Genomic DNA, 12,728 nt, shown 5'->3' with positions numbered 1-12,728 from the left:
AAATCTTGCAAAAGTGCCTGGGGGTCTTTAACAGCCACGAGCTTTCACCATTCATCTCAAATCTCAAAAGCAAGTAGGCATCTTGATCAGCACCAGACCCAACTGCACATTCAATGCTCACTTGGAAAGAAAACTGCCAACCACCTGAAGCAGCTTATACTTGCTTAGGGAAAAAAAATCTCCCACTACCACCAGCATTGCTTCACCTTAGCTCGTGACCTACCACAGCAGTGTACGATAAGACGTCAGGCAACAGAGCTGCACCTATGGATTCATGCTGTCTAGCACAGCATTTTAATTGTGCCACTAACTACTCAGTAGGTCTTACTGATCTGTAGTTCCATTTAATTATCTGGGTTTCAAGGTCACTTTTGGACTCTTGCTACAGTGTAGAAATAGATGTTATTTCTGTTGCAAAAACACCAAAGGAAGCGTCCAAATGAGAACATTCAGAGGCACAGCAAGCCAAAAATACTGGATCAGAGGCTGCTTTGCTCCACCCATTAACACAGAGGCCTTGTAGTCATCATATTGCATTACACGCTATTGAATTACTATAGCTAAATACAGGGTGTTACCTCTATTACAATTTCCAGAAAAATATTCATTTAGAACCAGTATCACATTCAAGGCTCACAGGACAGCCTGTCCGACAGCCAACTTCAAAAGCCTACAGTTAAACAAAGCTGTTTTTTTTAAGCTTCACAACTCTGCTTCAGACTGAATTTGTTAAGATGGGCTTCCAGATGCATCAGAGATATCAGGAAAGAAGCAGAGAGGAAGAATGCCTCTCAAAAGGGCAAGGAGATGCTACAAGAGCTCCAGGAGAAGGAGACATATCTGCAGAACCAGGTGGTCTGATTTCCTCCACCAAAAGACAACCCCAGGTTTGGAATATCAGTGAACTTGAACCATGAGAAGCACCATACCTGAGTTATTCTCCATAACCGTGTAAATCAATTTGCAAACTCTCAGCAGCAGCATGACTTTCTTTTCAGGTGAATACATTTTCTGCATAGTCATGAACTTGACTTTAATCTTTTCAACGTCCACAAAGTCTGGTGTTGGAACAAACACGCCCAGTTCCTGAGGATTCCTCTGCCGCACCAACTGCAGGTTTTCCTTTAGCTGTTTCCAAGAACCATCCGCGGTATGAAACTCTTTCAACATTGCTTCAATGTGGCTCTTCAATGGCTTCAGAATGCACTTATGCATGGCCTTCTCTAGGACAACATCTGCAATGGGAAAACACAAGTCCAGCTGACTTCCTCCTCTAGAGCAGAGCCAATATTAATATAACCATTCCCAAAAGAGACACTGTAGAGCAAAACCTACTTGCTAAGGCCTGAGTTTCCAGATGTTTGTTAACAAGAAAACAAAAGGCAGAGCAGAATCTGTACTCCATTTTAATTTATGGCAATGTGGTAAATACAAAAAAAACCCCACAAAGACAGACTACAGACTGTCACACACACACACAAAAAAAAAGGCAAAAAAAAGCAAGCTGTGGCAGCTCCAGTTAACTTTTTCTTTTGTTGGCCGGAAGTCTCAGAGTTTTATTTTACTTTAAGCTCAGACTTTAACTCCCAAACTTAAAGTAAACCACAGTCAAAACTATAACTTTTGTCTGCTTTGGCATGAAAGCCCATCCTTTTTGCATAGTTTCCATCAGAAACTATAACTCAAACACGGTCTCCTAAAACTTGGCTCAACTTTATCAAGATCTTTATGAACTCGGACAGATTATGGGCTTTAAACTATAAATGAAAACCAAGCTGTGTTTGTCCAGCTTCAGATTTCATCATGCAAGCTTATATACAGCTTTGTCATCAAGTTTGAAGTTCTTTGTTTGGCAATAGTGCGCACATGGCGCAGTAACCACTAACTCAGGGTTTTTTTTATTGTTCTACTCAAGTTTTTCTTTAACGGTCATTCTCCATTTTCAAAGTATGGACCACATCAACAGAGAAAACTCTTTGCTAAACATTTCTCTGCAAACCTTTACTTTATAAGCTAATTTTCTCTCGCACTCAGCATCCCTATGGCAACATAGCTAACATTAATAATTAGCTCGCATCAATTATTTGTACCATAGTGAACTCCCACAAGCACAAAAGAAACTGGGGACCCTTCAGCCTGGCCACTGCACCAACACTCTGACGGTGGAGCAGGACCAGAGCCTAGAGTAGGCAGATGTACTAGGCGAGCACAGGGACCAAGAGCAGAAAGAGGAGAGACTGTGTCGCTGCTAGATCACGCATTTATACAAGTGGACATTCCTGCTACTAGTGGTGACTCATTAAAGTTCCATTAAACCTCATGCCCTTTCCAGGTTCTTTGCCTGTTCTTATGTGTTTTTCTTAGATCATGGTCTCTTTTCTTTTCTCCCCCTTGCTTTTTTTTTTTTTTTTTTTTTTTTTAATTGCAGGCTGTTTCTAAGGCTTGGGATTTACACCCCCCCCCCAAACAAGCACTACCTACTTCTGTTTTCTTGCTTTTGCTTTATGCTTTCATTTATTTTATCCTTGTGTTCAGTCATTTTTCCTTTCGGGTCTTCATACATCTCTTTCCCATCAAACACGCCCTTCACACACTCCTCCTCTTATGGTGCCTTTGCTTCAAATGTAGCATTTATTTTGTGTTTGTCTGGCATGCAGTTCCCAAATGTCCAACTCTATTGGGAGCTCCCATCTCCCCTGTCCCAATTCTGCTGGGGCTTCTGTAGCTTCTCTTGCTCTTTTCCCCTCCTGAGACCCTGATAGAGGCAACAAAGCCATGTCTGCTTCATTCCTGGATGCCTTAAATGCATCTGGGCTCTCTTTCACAACGGAGACTGCAAAAGCTGCTGGAAGGGAGAAAGGGTGAACTTGAGGAGCAGCATTTGCCCTCTGATTTTCCAGATTTCTCTATGGCCATCAGTAAAGGCATAACCAGTCTGACACATGTTCTCGATGGCCTGTCACACAGTGTTAAGGGTGGATCCAGCTTCCCACTGGACCAGAGCCACCAATTATACATAACAAGTGGCAACATTTCAAATGACTGATCCTTATCTATTGTACTTGGTAAAGCCACACAATCACGACTGGCAGCACTACCAAATGCAGTCAGGAGAGTAGAAGCATCGCCCTTCTTGCACAGTGACAGAAACTGCCTCTCCCTGCCGTCAAAGCCATTCTCAGGGCTCATGGGGCAGAAATGTTTTTCCACCAAGAAAAATGCACAAATCTCACACATGGATATGTTAGCTAGCTAAATTTCTAGAGGGTACACATAGTTCCTTGCTAGCTTCACTGATGATGTTTTTTTTTTTTTTTTTGACAATTCAGCTTGCTTTATTTATTTCTACTGCCCGTTCAGTTTTTTAAATAGCAAAAACTCCAGCTGCTTTGCTTGTAAGTGGATCACCTCTGCAGTTTGCATTCCAACCGCCTGGTCTTGTTTAAGTCAAAATTAAAGCAGTTGGTGCTGCCAAACATTACGTTAAGTGAGAAAACCCTCTATCCTCATGAAATTTTAACTCCCACAGGCTTCCAGTGGAAGTTCTACACATGAATAGTTAGGGTTAGCCATCCTTCACCTCAATAAAGCAGGGTCACCACCACATTTGGTCACAGGAGGCTCAATAAATTGTAAAGAATTCAGCATGGATCCTCAGAGCCCTTGATCTGATAATGAGAGAGGACCTAGCCTGGGATGGGAGATCGGAAAACTCAGTACGCTTCTGTAACTGATCCCTATAGGCTCCAGGCTGGAGCTAGTTCAGCTGCTGCCTGCAGTATCAGTATGGAGGGAGCTGCAGAAGCAGTCCTTTCCCAGAGGCTACAGGAACTGGATGCTCTCAGGAGGGAAAATTCCTCCACAGAGCCCCTGTCCTTGGTTGGGGCCAGGCTTGTTATCTGTAGACGAGAAGTGGAAGCCTTAAGTCTTCTGCCCTCAACCCTTAGTAAGTTAGTGCCACTCCCACAGCTTCCCGTACAGATGAATCGCACAGATTTTCACAGCTGTGCAAAATGGCGAGGAGGCATTCTTTCATATTTGCAATTTGTCACAGGCTCCAAAAGCAGTGCCTGGAAATTACTTTGAAATTTACTCGATCACATTCCACAATCTCTCTGGGAACTTAAATTGATTTGAAGCAGCACAGAGGAAGAGAGCAGATAGCTCACGTGGCTGCGCTCAAAGCTCCACACAGGGTCCAAGTACTTATTGCTGAAGGCTGCTCCCAATGGTTTCTGTGCTGTTAACATTCAGGTAACTAAAAATAGGATGGGATATTTAGTAAAGCATCCTTCAGTGCTGTTCAGCGACTGTATTACAGCTAATAGGAGACAAATGAAATAAAAGACATATAGCTGTCATTCCAAAGAGATACCAACTACCTCGGCTTGGTAAGGGTAGACAGAGAAACTGCCATTTTAATGCAGCATGTTTGCACAGAACTAGCCAGCAAACGAGGAAGTGACTAAGATATGACAGTTTTACAAAACAAAAAACAACAACAGCAAAACAAAACCCCCACCAACACAAAAAAAAAGCCCAAAACAACACAACCTTTTCTTCTCCCTTATAGATTCTTGGCACAGACATAAGAACCACAGAGTTCTGCCCTCAAATTAAAAAGTGGCAAATTCTAGCAAGCTGATGAAGCCAACAACATAGCAAGATTGATAAGGACTGGACTGTGGTTTTTTTTTTAACGGTCAATAGTAACACCCATATGTATCCTAATTAATATAAAACCTATTTAAATATTTATATTATTACTAAAGCCTGGAAGGACAGCATTTCTTGTGATCTGAGTCTTAGACCAATATTCAGTGTCAAAAAGACACCTATAAGCATGTTTGGGATCAGACCATCCAACTATCTACCCCTTTCTTCTGAACTGCCATTACTGGCCCCTTTCAGAGAAAGGTGTTTCTGAATATGATCCCACAAAACAATTCCCAGCCAGCAGCAGCTTTCACTGTTTAACTTCTAATGGTCACAAAAAGTATAGGAGGGTCTCCCAAGCAAACTAGCGTTGTGAATTGAGGACTGATCCTTTGCATTAACATCTCTGTATATTTCTCAGATCCAAATCGGCAACAAAAATTCCTGTTTACTTCAGCATACGCAAAGCATTTTCGGATATCCTCCCAGGATGCTTAATACTCCAAAACCAAAACAGACACTCTTCAGATGTTTTTTTTTTAATTGAATATCATTTGAGCTGAGCGCCATGTAGTGTTCCTGAAATGATACTTATAATTAGCCTCTAGCCTCAAAATGGGAACTGGAAATGCTTTGATAAATGAATTGTAAAGGCCAGCCAGCTAGTTTCGTTGTGACTTGTGGAAACACATCTGTATCCTGTGCTGACATGCTATTTTGTTTTGCTGCAAACCACACAAGTCTGCATCTAGAGAGGACAACGTGTTAGTCATCGCAAGTGTCCTTACGCAGCCTCTTTACAACCCTTGCTGTCTGAAATTGCTCTCACCTTTTCCAGGCTGTCAGTTTACCTGTTACCAACTGTTGTCACTCCACTGAGATTGCCTGTCAGTTTCCAGTCCCTGGATTTACACACAAGCCCTGTTTATCATCTACGATGGCCCAACCAATCATCAGTAAAAGAAGGGCTCAGTAAGCAATGGAGCAAGCCTGGGAACCATCACAGAAAGGCGCAGTCTTGCACTAGTAAAATTGCCTGGGAGGCTGAAAGCAGAAGGTTGCTTTGGAATGCCACGGCACGTACATGCAGGATGCCTAACAACACTGCGTTTGCTTTGTTTTGGATTTTCCTAATATCTTGCATGTTCATAGACTGGCATAACTGATACGGATCTATTTTAAGACAGCTCATGTCAGGATGGCCAAGTGTCCAGTTCTTGGTGGACGTCTACAGCGACATATGCCTAACCCATGGTGCAGACGAGGGCATCTCGGAAGAAGCAGCAAGACTTGAAAGTAAGATCTCACGCAACTCACGTTCCTTGATAATCTGCACAACCCTGAAAACAGAGATAGAACTGAGGTGGGCGACAGATAGGCAGCGGTGGCAGAAGTTGAGCAACTAGGGAAGAAAGGTCTCTAGGGTAAACCTCCCTTCGTTTTACCTACATAAAGCACACCAGTGAATCACAGAACTATCTGTGCTAGGTTTGTTTGCTTTAATCAGCTGTTGGTTAATTAAAACTCAGGCTATGGCTGTGTGGTAAACACGTCTTCACTTAAAAAAGAAGTAATAAAGGAGCAGGGGAAAAGTCACAAAGCAAATCAAAGGGATGGTCGGAAAAGGGATAACCAAATCCTCTACCTCTGCTCAGCGCTTTTACCACTGCTTCTTATTGCCCTATGCCCCCACTCCCATAGTGAAAGGGGGAGCGCTGGGGGACAGGTTGGTCAGCCTCAACTCAATATGAAAAGATACTAGGATGAACAACAGGGTAGGGGGACGGGACACCAGAACAAATGTACAAGCACCTAAGAAGTAACACAGTACTGAAAAACAGCCAACATGAGTTTTTCAAGAAGAAATGGTGGCATACCATTCTAATTCCTTTAAGAGGATAATTGGATCAGCAAAGAAGAGTGGAGGAGGGGGTGAGCTGTATCTTAACCTTTTTAAGACCCATAACCCTACTCCATGCAACTTTCCTATAAGCAAACAAGGGAAATATTTCCTTGCTGTAATTACCGTAAGGTGGGTGCATAAAACACTGCACTGAGAGCCCAGTTACCAATGGTTGACTGTCAAACAAGACAGATATTTGAAAAGAGGTACCATGGGGGTCAGCCCCGGGCTTTAGTCTATTTAGTATTTTCATAAAAAATTTGGATGCTAAAGCAGAGAGTTCACATACAAAATCCGCATATGATATCATGGTGGGGGTGGGAGAAGGGCATCACCAGTCCTTTGGAGAGCAGGTTTAAAGTTATCTTCATAAGCGGGAAGCAGGCCGAAAGCTAACATGATAAAATCTCCTAAGAACAAAAGTAAAACATTGCTTCTCAGCAAGAGAGGCAAAAAAAAAAGGCAAAAGCGCTGCTCAGAGAAGCCTCCCTCAGAGCGGCCGGCACACCGGCTCACATGGGGAATGGACTACGCTCCTCTGTACAGCCTCCAGTTCCGTCTGCCTGCAACTCCTCCATACAGACCCAAGTCCCTGTGACAAGGCATGACCTGCCACAGTAAGGGGCCAACACGTTCTCTCCAAGCCTCTTTTAACATCCAGCATTTAAAAATCTGTTACGCATTAGAAATACCAAAACAAATAATAGGCAGTATTGTTCAGGCACCTTCCCACACTATCAGTTAATACCTTATTGCCAAATTATTTAAACCAGTCATTTTTGGGGCTAGGCCCAGATTCGGGCATTGAGACTGAAGTTGTTCACGTGTCAGATCCTGCCACAAACAAAAAGTCCCCAACGTTTGCTATTCAAGCAGCTGTGGACTATCAGGGTCTCCTCTGATCAGTCCAGGTCTTTATTCTGTGGATACATATTCAGATGTGGATGACTTAAAAAAAATACTTTGCATTCATCCTTAAACAATAAAAAGCCACGTGCCTTCATCTCGATTCTGTCCCAACACTGGGAATCCCATTGTTTCAGGAAGGGTTAACGGTCTACAGTGCTAAGATTAGGAGGCACCTGTCAGGAATAATTAGAAACACTAATGCACATTCTCCCAATGATTTGGCAGAAGTTAAACAATTTGATATGCCCCGTCTGGGAAAGTTAAAAGATCTCCCATGGAAGTCTTTTGCTTGCAAGAGTCTGGGAAGTCTGTGATGCACTTCTACAAGAAAAGCTACATGATCACAAAGATCATTACACAGACACAGGAGAAAGTCCCAAACACCAAGGGCTTCACTAAGCCTGGGGGGGGGGTGCTGCTCCAGCACATACCGAAATTCAGGAGACAACAGCGGGATAAGGTGAAGTCTGGCTGCCCCAGAACGGGTGACTGGCAGCAGCAGTTCTGCTGGGTGGGAGAAGGAGGGGAGGACTGGCTCCAGCTCTTCTCCACAGAGGCAGGACTGGCCTGGGGAGCTGAGAAGCCTGAACTTTTTCTGCTACAGGCTCCCTCCCTGCCCCGCCAGCACCAGCAGCGGGGTCCAAGTCTCAGAGCGAAGCTGCTTTACACAAGTGCGCCCAGCGCCTCTTCCTGTGAGTCCCTGGCAGGGCACAGCCGCTGTGGTCCGCTCTAACTCAGCAGTCACGAGGCCTGACCAGGGAGCCTCTGAGCTGACGCTGAATCGCCACCACCGTGGGACAGTACATGACGAACAGAAAGAAGGAGCATTTTCCCAGCAGCACACATCCATCCCTAGGCTGACACGTCGAGAGAAAAAACCTGCACCGCAAAAGCGTAAACTGACAAGAGAGGATGAATGACTACTCAAAGTTAAAATTTGGGCTGCAATTCCGTACTGAAATAGTCAAGCAAAACCGCGGATAATAGGCAGGGCTACATCATAAAAAAAATCTCTATAGGGATGACTAAATCTTCCTGTCACATAGTTATCTGCTTAGATCAGCAACATCTGATGCTCCTGATCCACTGTGGTTGTTTGCAGGCTTGAGCCATAGGCAGTAGATGATTCAAAAGCAAGTTCTTCCTTTGTTTAAACTATCTCGCTTTATAAATTAATTGCATTTAATCACATGATCAAAGCCAGACTTTCTGTCGCTGAAGAAAACCAATATAGCTTAGTTATTACGTTTCATAGCTTATGCTACTCCAAACTACTGAAACATTTAAAAGCAGACAGCATTTTGCCAGTCTTCAGAGACCCACAAGCCGATTTAACCACACCCTTTACAATGAAAAGTACAAGTCAAGCCAAGCTATCACAAAATTACAAGCAAACCAGATCTGTACTTCTTTGTAAAATATCCAGTACTCTGCAGAAATCCAGGCAAAAATGCGCCTGCACCACTGCTCAATTTGCCATTTTTTTCTTCCACATAACACCCACGTAATATTCTTTATTATTCTAGTGAGAACATTACACGTCTTTGAAAGAGTCTCGATTTCTAGGACACTCTTTGTAGTGCTACATTTGCTTTAGCAGTGCTTATTACTTTTGCTTGACTTTGTGTAAATGAAGTTGAGGTTACGTGAGAACACTTCCTCTCGGTCAAGGACAGACAGAAATGTCAACATAAAACCACCCTCTAGTCCCAGAGAAAGAACTATCTGCCAATTTTGCCCCGGGCCAACTGTTGGGACACTAGGGTACAGGAGAAAAACAAGCAAATTAGGACTGAAGTGAGCTCACAAGGAAAGCATTCTGCCCTGAGGGATGTTTACCTCCTAAATGCGGCTTATAGGCTCTTTTACAAATACTGCTCAGACTGGGCAAGATAGAGGGGCAGTGAGATTTTATGCAGCAACGATTTCACTTTTGTGGATACACAAGTCTCTCTCTATTGTTAAAACATGTATTCAAACATATAGCTTATCTGCAACCATTTATAAACACATACATGTAACAGAGAGATATAGAAATCCTGAGATTAGCAGCCCCTTCTCCCTCTTGCACACATTTGTTTGTTCGTTTTTTAAAATTCTTATGTATCTTTTTATTTAGCTTCCTGTAGGGACAGTGCAGCTTTGCTAGGAGTGAATGAGAATGTTTGGAAGAATAAGATTTATTTCAAAAGTAAGTTGCCATGAAATGTCTCTCTGCTCTTAACTGTCACTGGTTTCAAATAAATTCTAGGTTTACGGCTGTAATCCATATGGTTAAAATTGGCACAGTTTTACTCCAAGCATCGAGAACTATTTCAGCCCAATTCAGGGAAAAATACACGTGTGCCAGCAAATAATGGATTCTGTATTGTTAACAGTACAGCAGCTAAAAAATAAAATACAATTAAAAAAACAGTAATAATCACAGGTAAAAAGTCCACACTGCGGCTATTTTAAGGATCTCTTTTTACAAACAACTTTGTAGCATAGTTGTTCTGAGTTGCTAGGGTGATTGGAGGCCGGGGAGGGGGGGTGTGGGGTGTGTTGTTTTGTTTTAATACTCAAATACCCAATGGCTCGAACTCTGCTAGCAAAGTCAATCCCACCTTTCCAAACTGGCACAAAGACTATCACTATAAACACAGATTACACATTTTCACCTTCCCCCAAAACACAAGACGATGTTTCTTACCTATTTGGTCCTCGGGAATCAGCGATTCGATTGGGGGATCAAGTTCTGAGCTTTGGGACAAATAGTTCTTGACTTGGGTCATGAACTGCCGAATCGTTTGCAGCATATCAGTGCTTGAAACATGGCACTCCTTGTTTTCCTGGAGAAAGCTGACATAGTCCTGCACTAGGCATCCAAAATAAGTGCGTTTGTCCTGGGACATCTCTGCAATTTTCTTAATCATCCTCTTTTCAGGGGTCATGAAGGAACTAAAAACTCCACTGACTTTCCGTAGCTGAGATTTCACAATCTTGGGGAGAACAAATGAACTGCTTCTTTTCTTCTTGGGCTTCAAAGGGGGTGCCATGCTCTCTTGGTCGCTTTCCCCCTCAAAATCCTCCAGGCTGCTGTTAGTGTCCCCTTCATAGCCAAACAGCGGCATGCTCCGATCGAAGTCCAGCGAGTCAGACGACGAGGTGGAAATGCTCATGTCACTCAGTCTCTGCCTGCCTCCATTCCACGGTATGTGTGACTCAGAGCTGGTAGCTACCGTGTTTTTGTCAGCTGCTGGAGCCAGCTCAGGCAGGGTTTCACCTGCAACTCCAGCAGCTTCGGGCACACTCACTGAGCTGCAGCCAGGTCGAATTACCGCCGAGGTCTTTGAGCTACCTTCCACCTCTGAGCAAACAGCCTGCTTCTTCAGCCGAGGAGGTGGAATAGGGGTTGGTTTATTCTGCAGCAAATCCAAGCCTCTCTCTTTCTTATGGTTGACTGTTTCTGGCATGCTCGCCTGCTTTATAGTCCTGGAAAGCTGTGGACTCGTGAGGATGCTATTAATAGAAGGAGGTGGTGGCCGGGGCGGGGGGGAGCGAGGCCTCGCTGTGCCATTCACGTCTTGAGTTCTTGGGCTCTGCCTTTTCAGACTTCCACTGACATCCTGGCTGTGCACTTTTAAGAAGAGGGGATTAATGAAACACAGTGCTCCGTTGGTCTGGCTGCACTCCAGCTCTGAAGGCGTTCTGGTTCGTATAGAATGCACTCCATTTATAAGGCAGAGCTGACGCGAGTCTTTACAAGCACTGTCCAAAGGCACAGGCCTAAGGGGAGGTGAAGGATCTGGGGGGTTGCTGTTAGCCGGGGAGCTCCAAAAGTCTGAAAATCATCATTGCGTTAACATAAGAATGCAAAAACAGCATACAGATGGCTTTCAGAACATTCAGCTCAATATCACCAGTTTCAAGTATTAAGAAATTTAGACAAGCTTTTATTAATTCAAGGGGGGGAAAAAAATTCCAAGTGAACCTCTTAAAGCACCACCAGACGTAACTGCATGCTACACCCCTGGGGCTGCTCGTACTCATTTATAAATATCATGACCAATGCGTAGCTTCAAATCAGCCCACTGAACTAAGCTTAAAAATAAACTGAGAATCAAAGAAAGGAGTGGAGACCGTAACACAGTAATTCTTACCAACTTGAGACTGAAATGAACATAAACTACTCACTAGCATCTCACTCAGGAGAAATAAGCCTAGATTCTCAGCTGGTATTAATAAGCTCACTCCATTAAAGACAACAGTTAGGCTGATTTACACCAACTGATGGCCACTCATCAAGAATTTTGGTTTGGTTTCTTTTGGTAGTGAACAAATGAAACTACACATGAAAAGACAGTTCACATTTTGCTGTGGTGGGTGCACACATAATCTTTAGCTATACAGACCAAATGCTCGCATCTCTTTAAGAGCACTGGCCTGCAGCCCTGCCTATGTAATCGTGACATGGTTTGCCTGAGGTTTTAGACACTCAGCAGCATATAAATAGACCAAATGTGCAGTCCCACACCAGCAGTGTGGAAAACCTGTGCTAAACCAGCAAGTTTCAGCTGCAGCCTCTGCACTTGTCCCAGCAAAGTGTCAGCATGTTTGTGAAACTGAGTCAACGGTAAAGCCCATCAGCTCCTGAAAGTATGAAGATTGAAACCAGACAAGCCCTTGAGGACAGCAATCGGACTGAAATAAGGGAGGAATACCAGAGGAGGGAGATTTTACTAAAATTTACCAATTGTGACATGGCCCCTTTTCCTGCAGTGTCAAGATGCCTCATTTGAGCTGTTGAGCAATGACACCTGGGCCCAATTGCATGACTGCCAAGCACTCCAAAACAGGGTCCATGCCTGACAGCTGTGTCTTGCCTACAGAACAGAAGACATGAAATGGCCCCTGGTGATAGGCCACTGCCAGAGAACATATGTAGGCACAGACGTATTTCTCTACATAGTCATGCAATGCTGCTGTTTTTTTCCTGCTCCATGACTTTACATCCTGCCTGCAGATCCCTCAGCAGACTGGCCAGCGTGACTGGCATGTGGGCTGTTGCAATCACACGTGATGTAAGCACCGCTGCAGGTGAAGCACAAGAGAGACTGAAAGAGGAAATCTGATGTTCAGCACGTGAAACCTTACAGGTTGGCAACAGCCTTAAAACCTTTACCACCAGTTCTTCCTGATGTGGTTTACTGGGCTACATGCTGTTGACCTGCCTCGTGCAGTTCTCCCTCTGAGCCTACAGCATAACAGAGCTCTGACA

General features: G+C 43.9%; 1 protein-coding gene across 9 annotated transcripts in view; it reads right to left on the bottom strand.

Annotated features, from left to right (window-relative positions):
• RIN2 (Ras and Rab interactor 2) overlaps positions 1 to 12,728 on the bottom strand; it is an 84,512-nt gene that overhangs the window by 8,376 nt on the left and 63,408 nt on the right. For 8 of the 9 annotated variants that reach the window (XM_076335270.1, XM_076335271.1, XM_076335273.1 and 5 more), the window contains 2 exons: positions 10,161 to 11,291; positions 930 to 1,235 (listed from right to left, as the gene is read on the bottom strand). In XM_076335270.1, coding sequence (XP_076191385.1) covers positions 930 to 1,235; positions 10,161 to 11,291 — 1,437 coding nt within the window. The remainder of the gene's footprint in view (positions 1 to 929; positions 1,236 to 10,160; positions 11,292 to 12,728) is intronic. The other variant, XM_076335277.1, reaches the window with a different exon arrangement.

The sequence above is a fragment of the Aptenodytes patagonicus genome, chromosome 3 (assembly GCF_965638725.1).
Source record: "Aptenodytes patagonicus chromosome 3, bAptPat1.pri.cur, whole genome shotgun sequence".
In the NCBI taxonomy this organism is placed as follows: Eukaryota; Metazoa; Chordata; class Aves; order Sphenisciformes; family Spheniscidae; genus Aptenodytes; species Aptenodytes patagonicus.
Note: the sequence above shows the minus strand (reverse complement) of the source record. Positions and strands in the feature narration are given on the sequence as shown.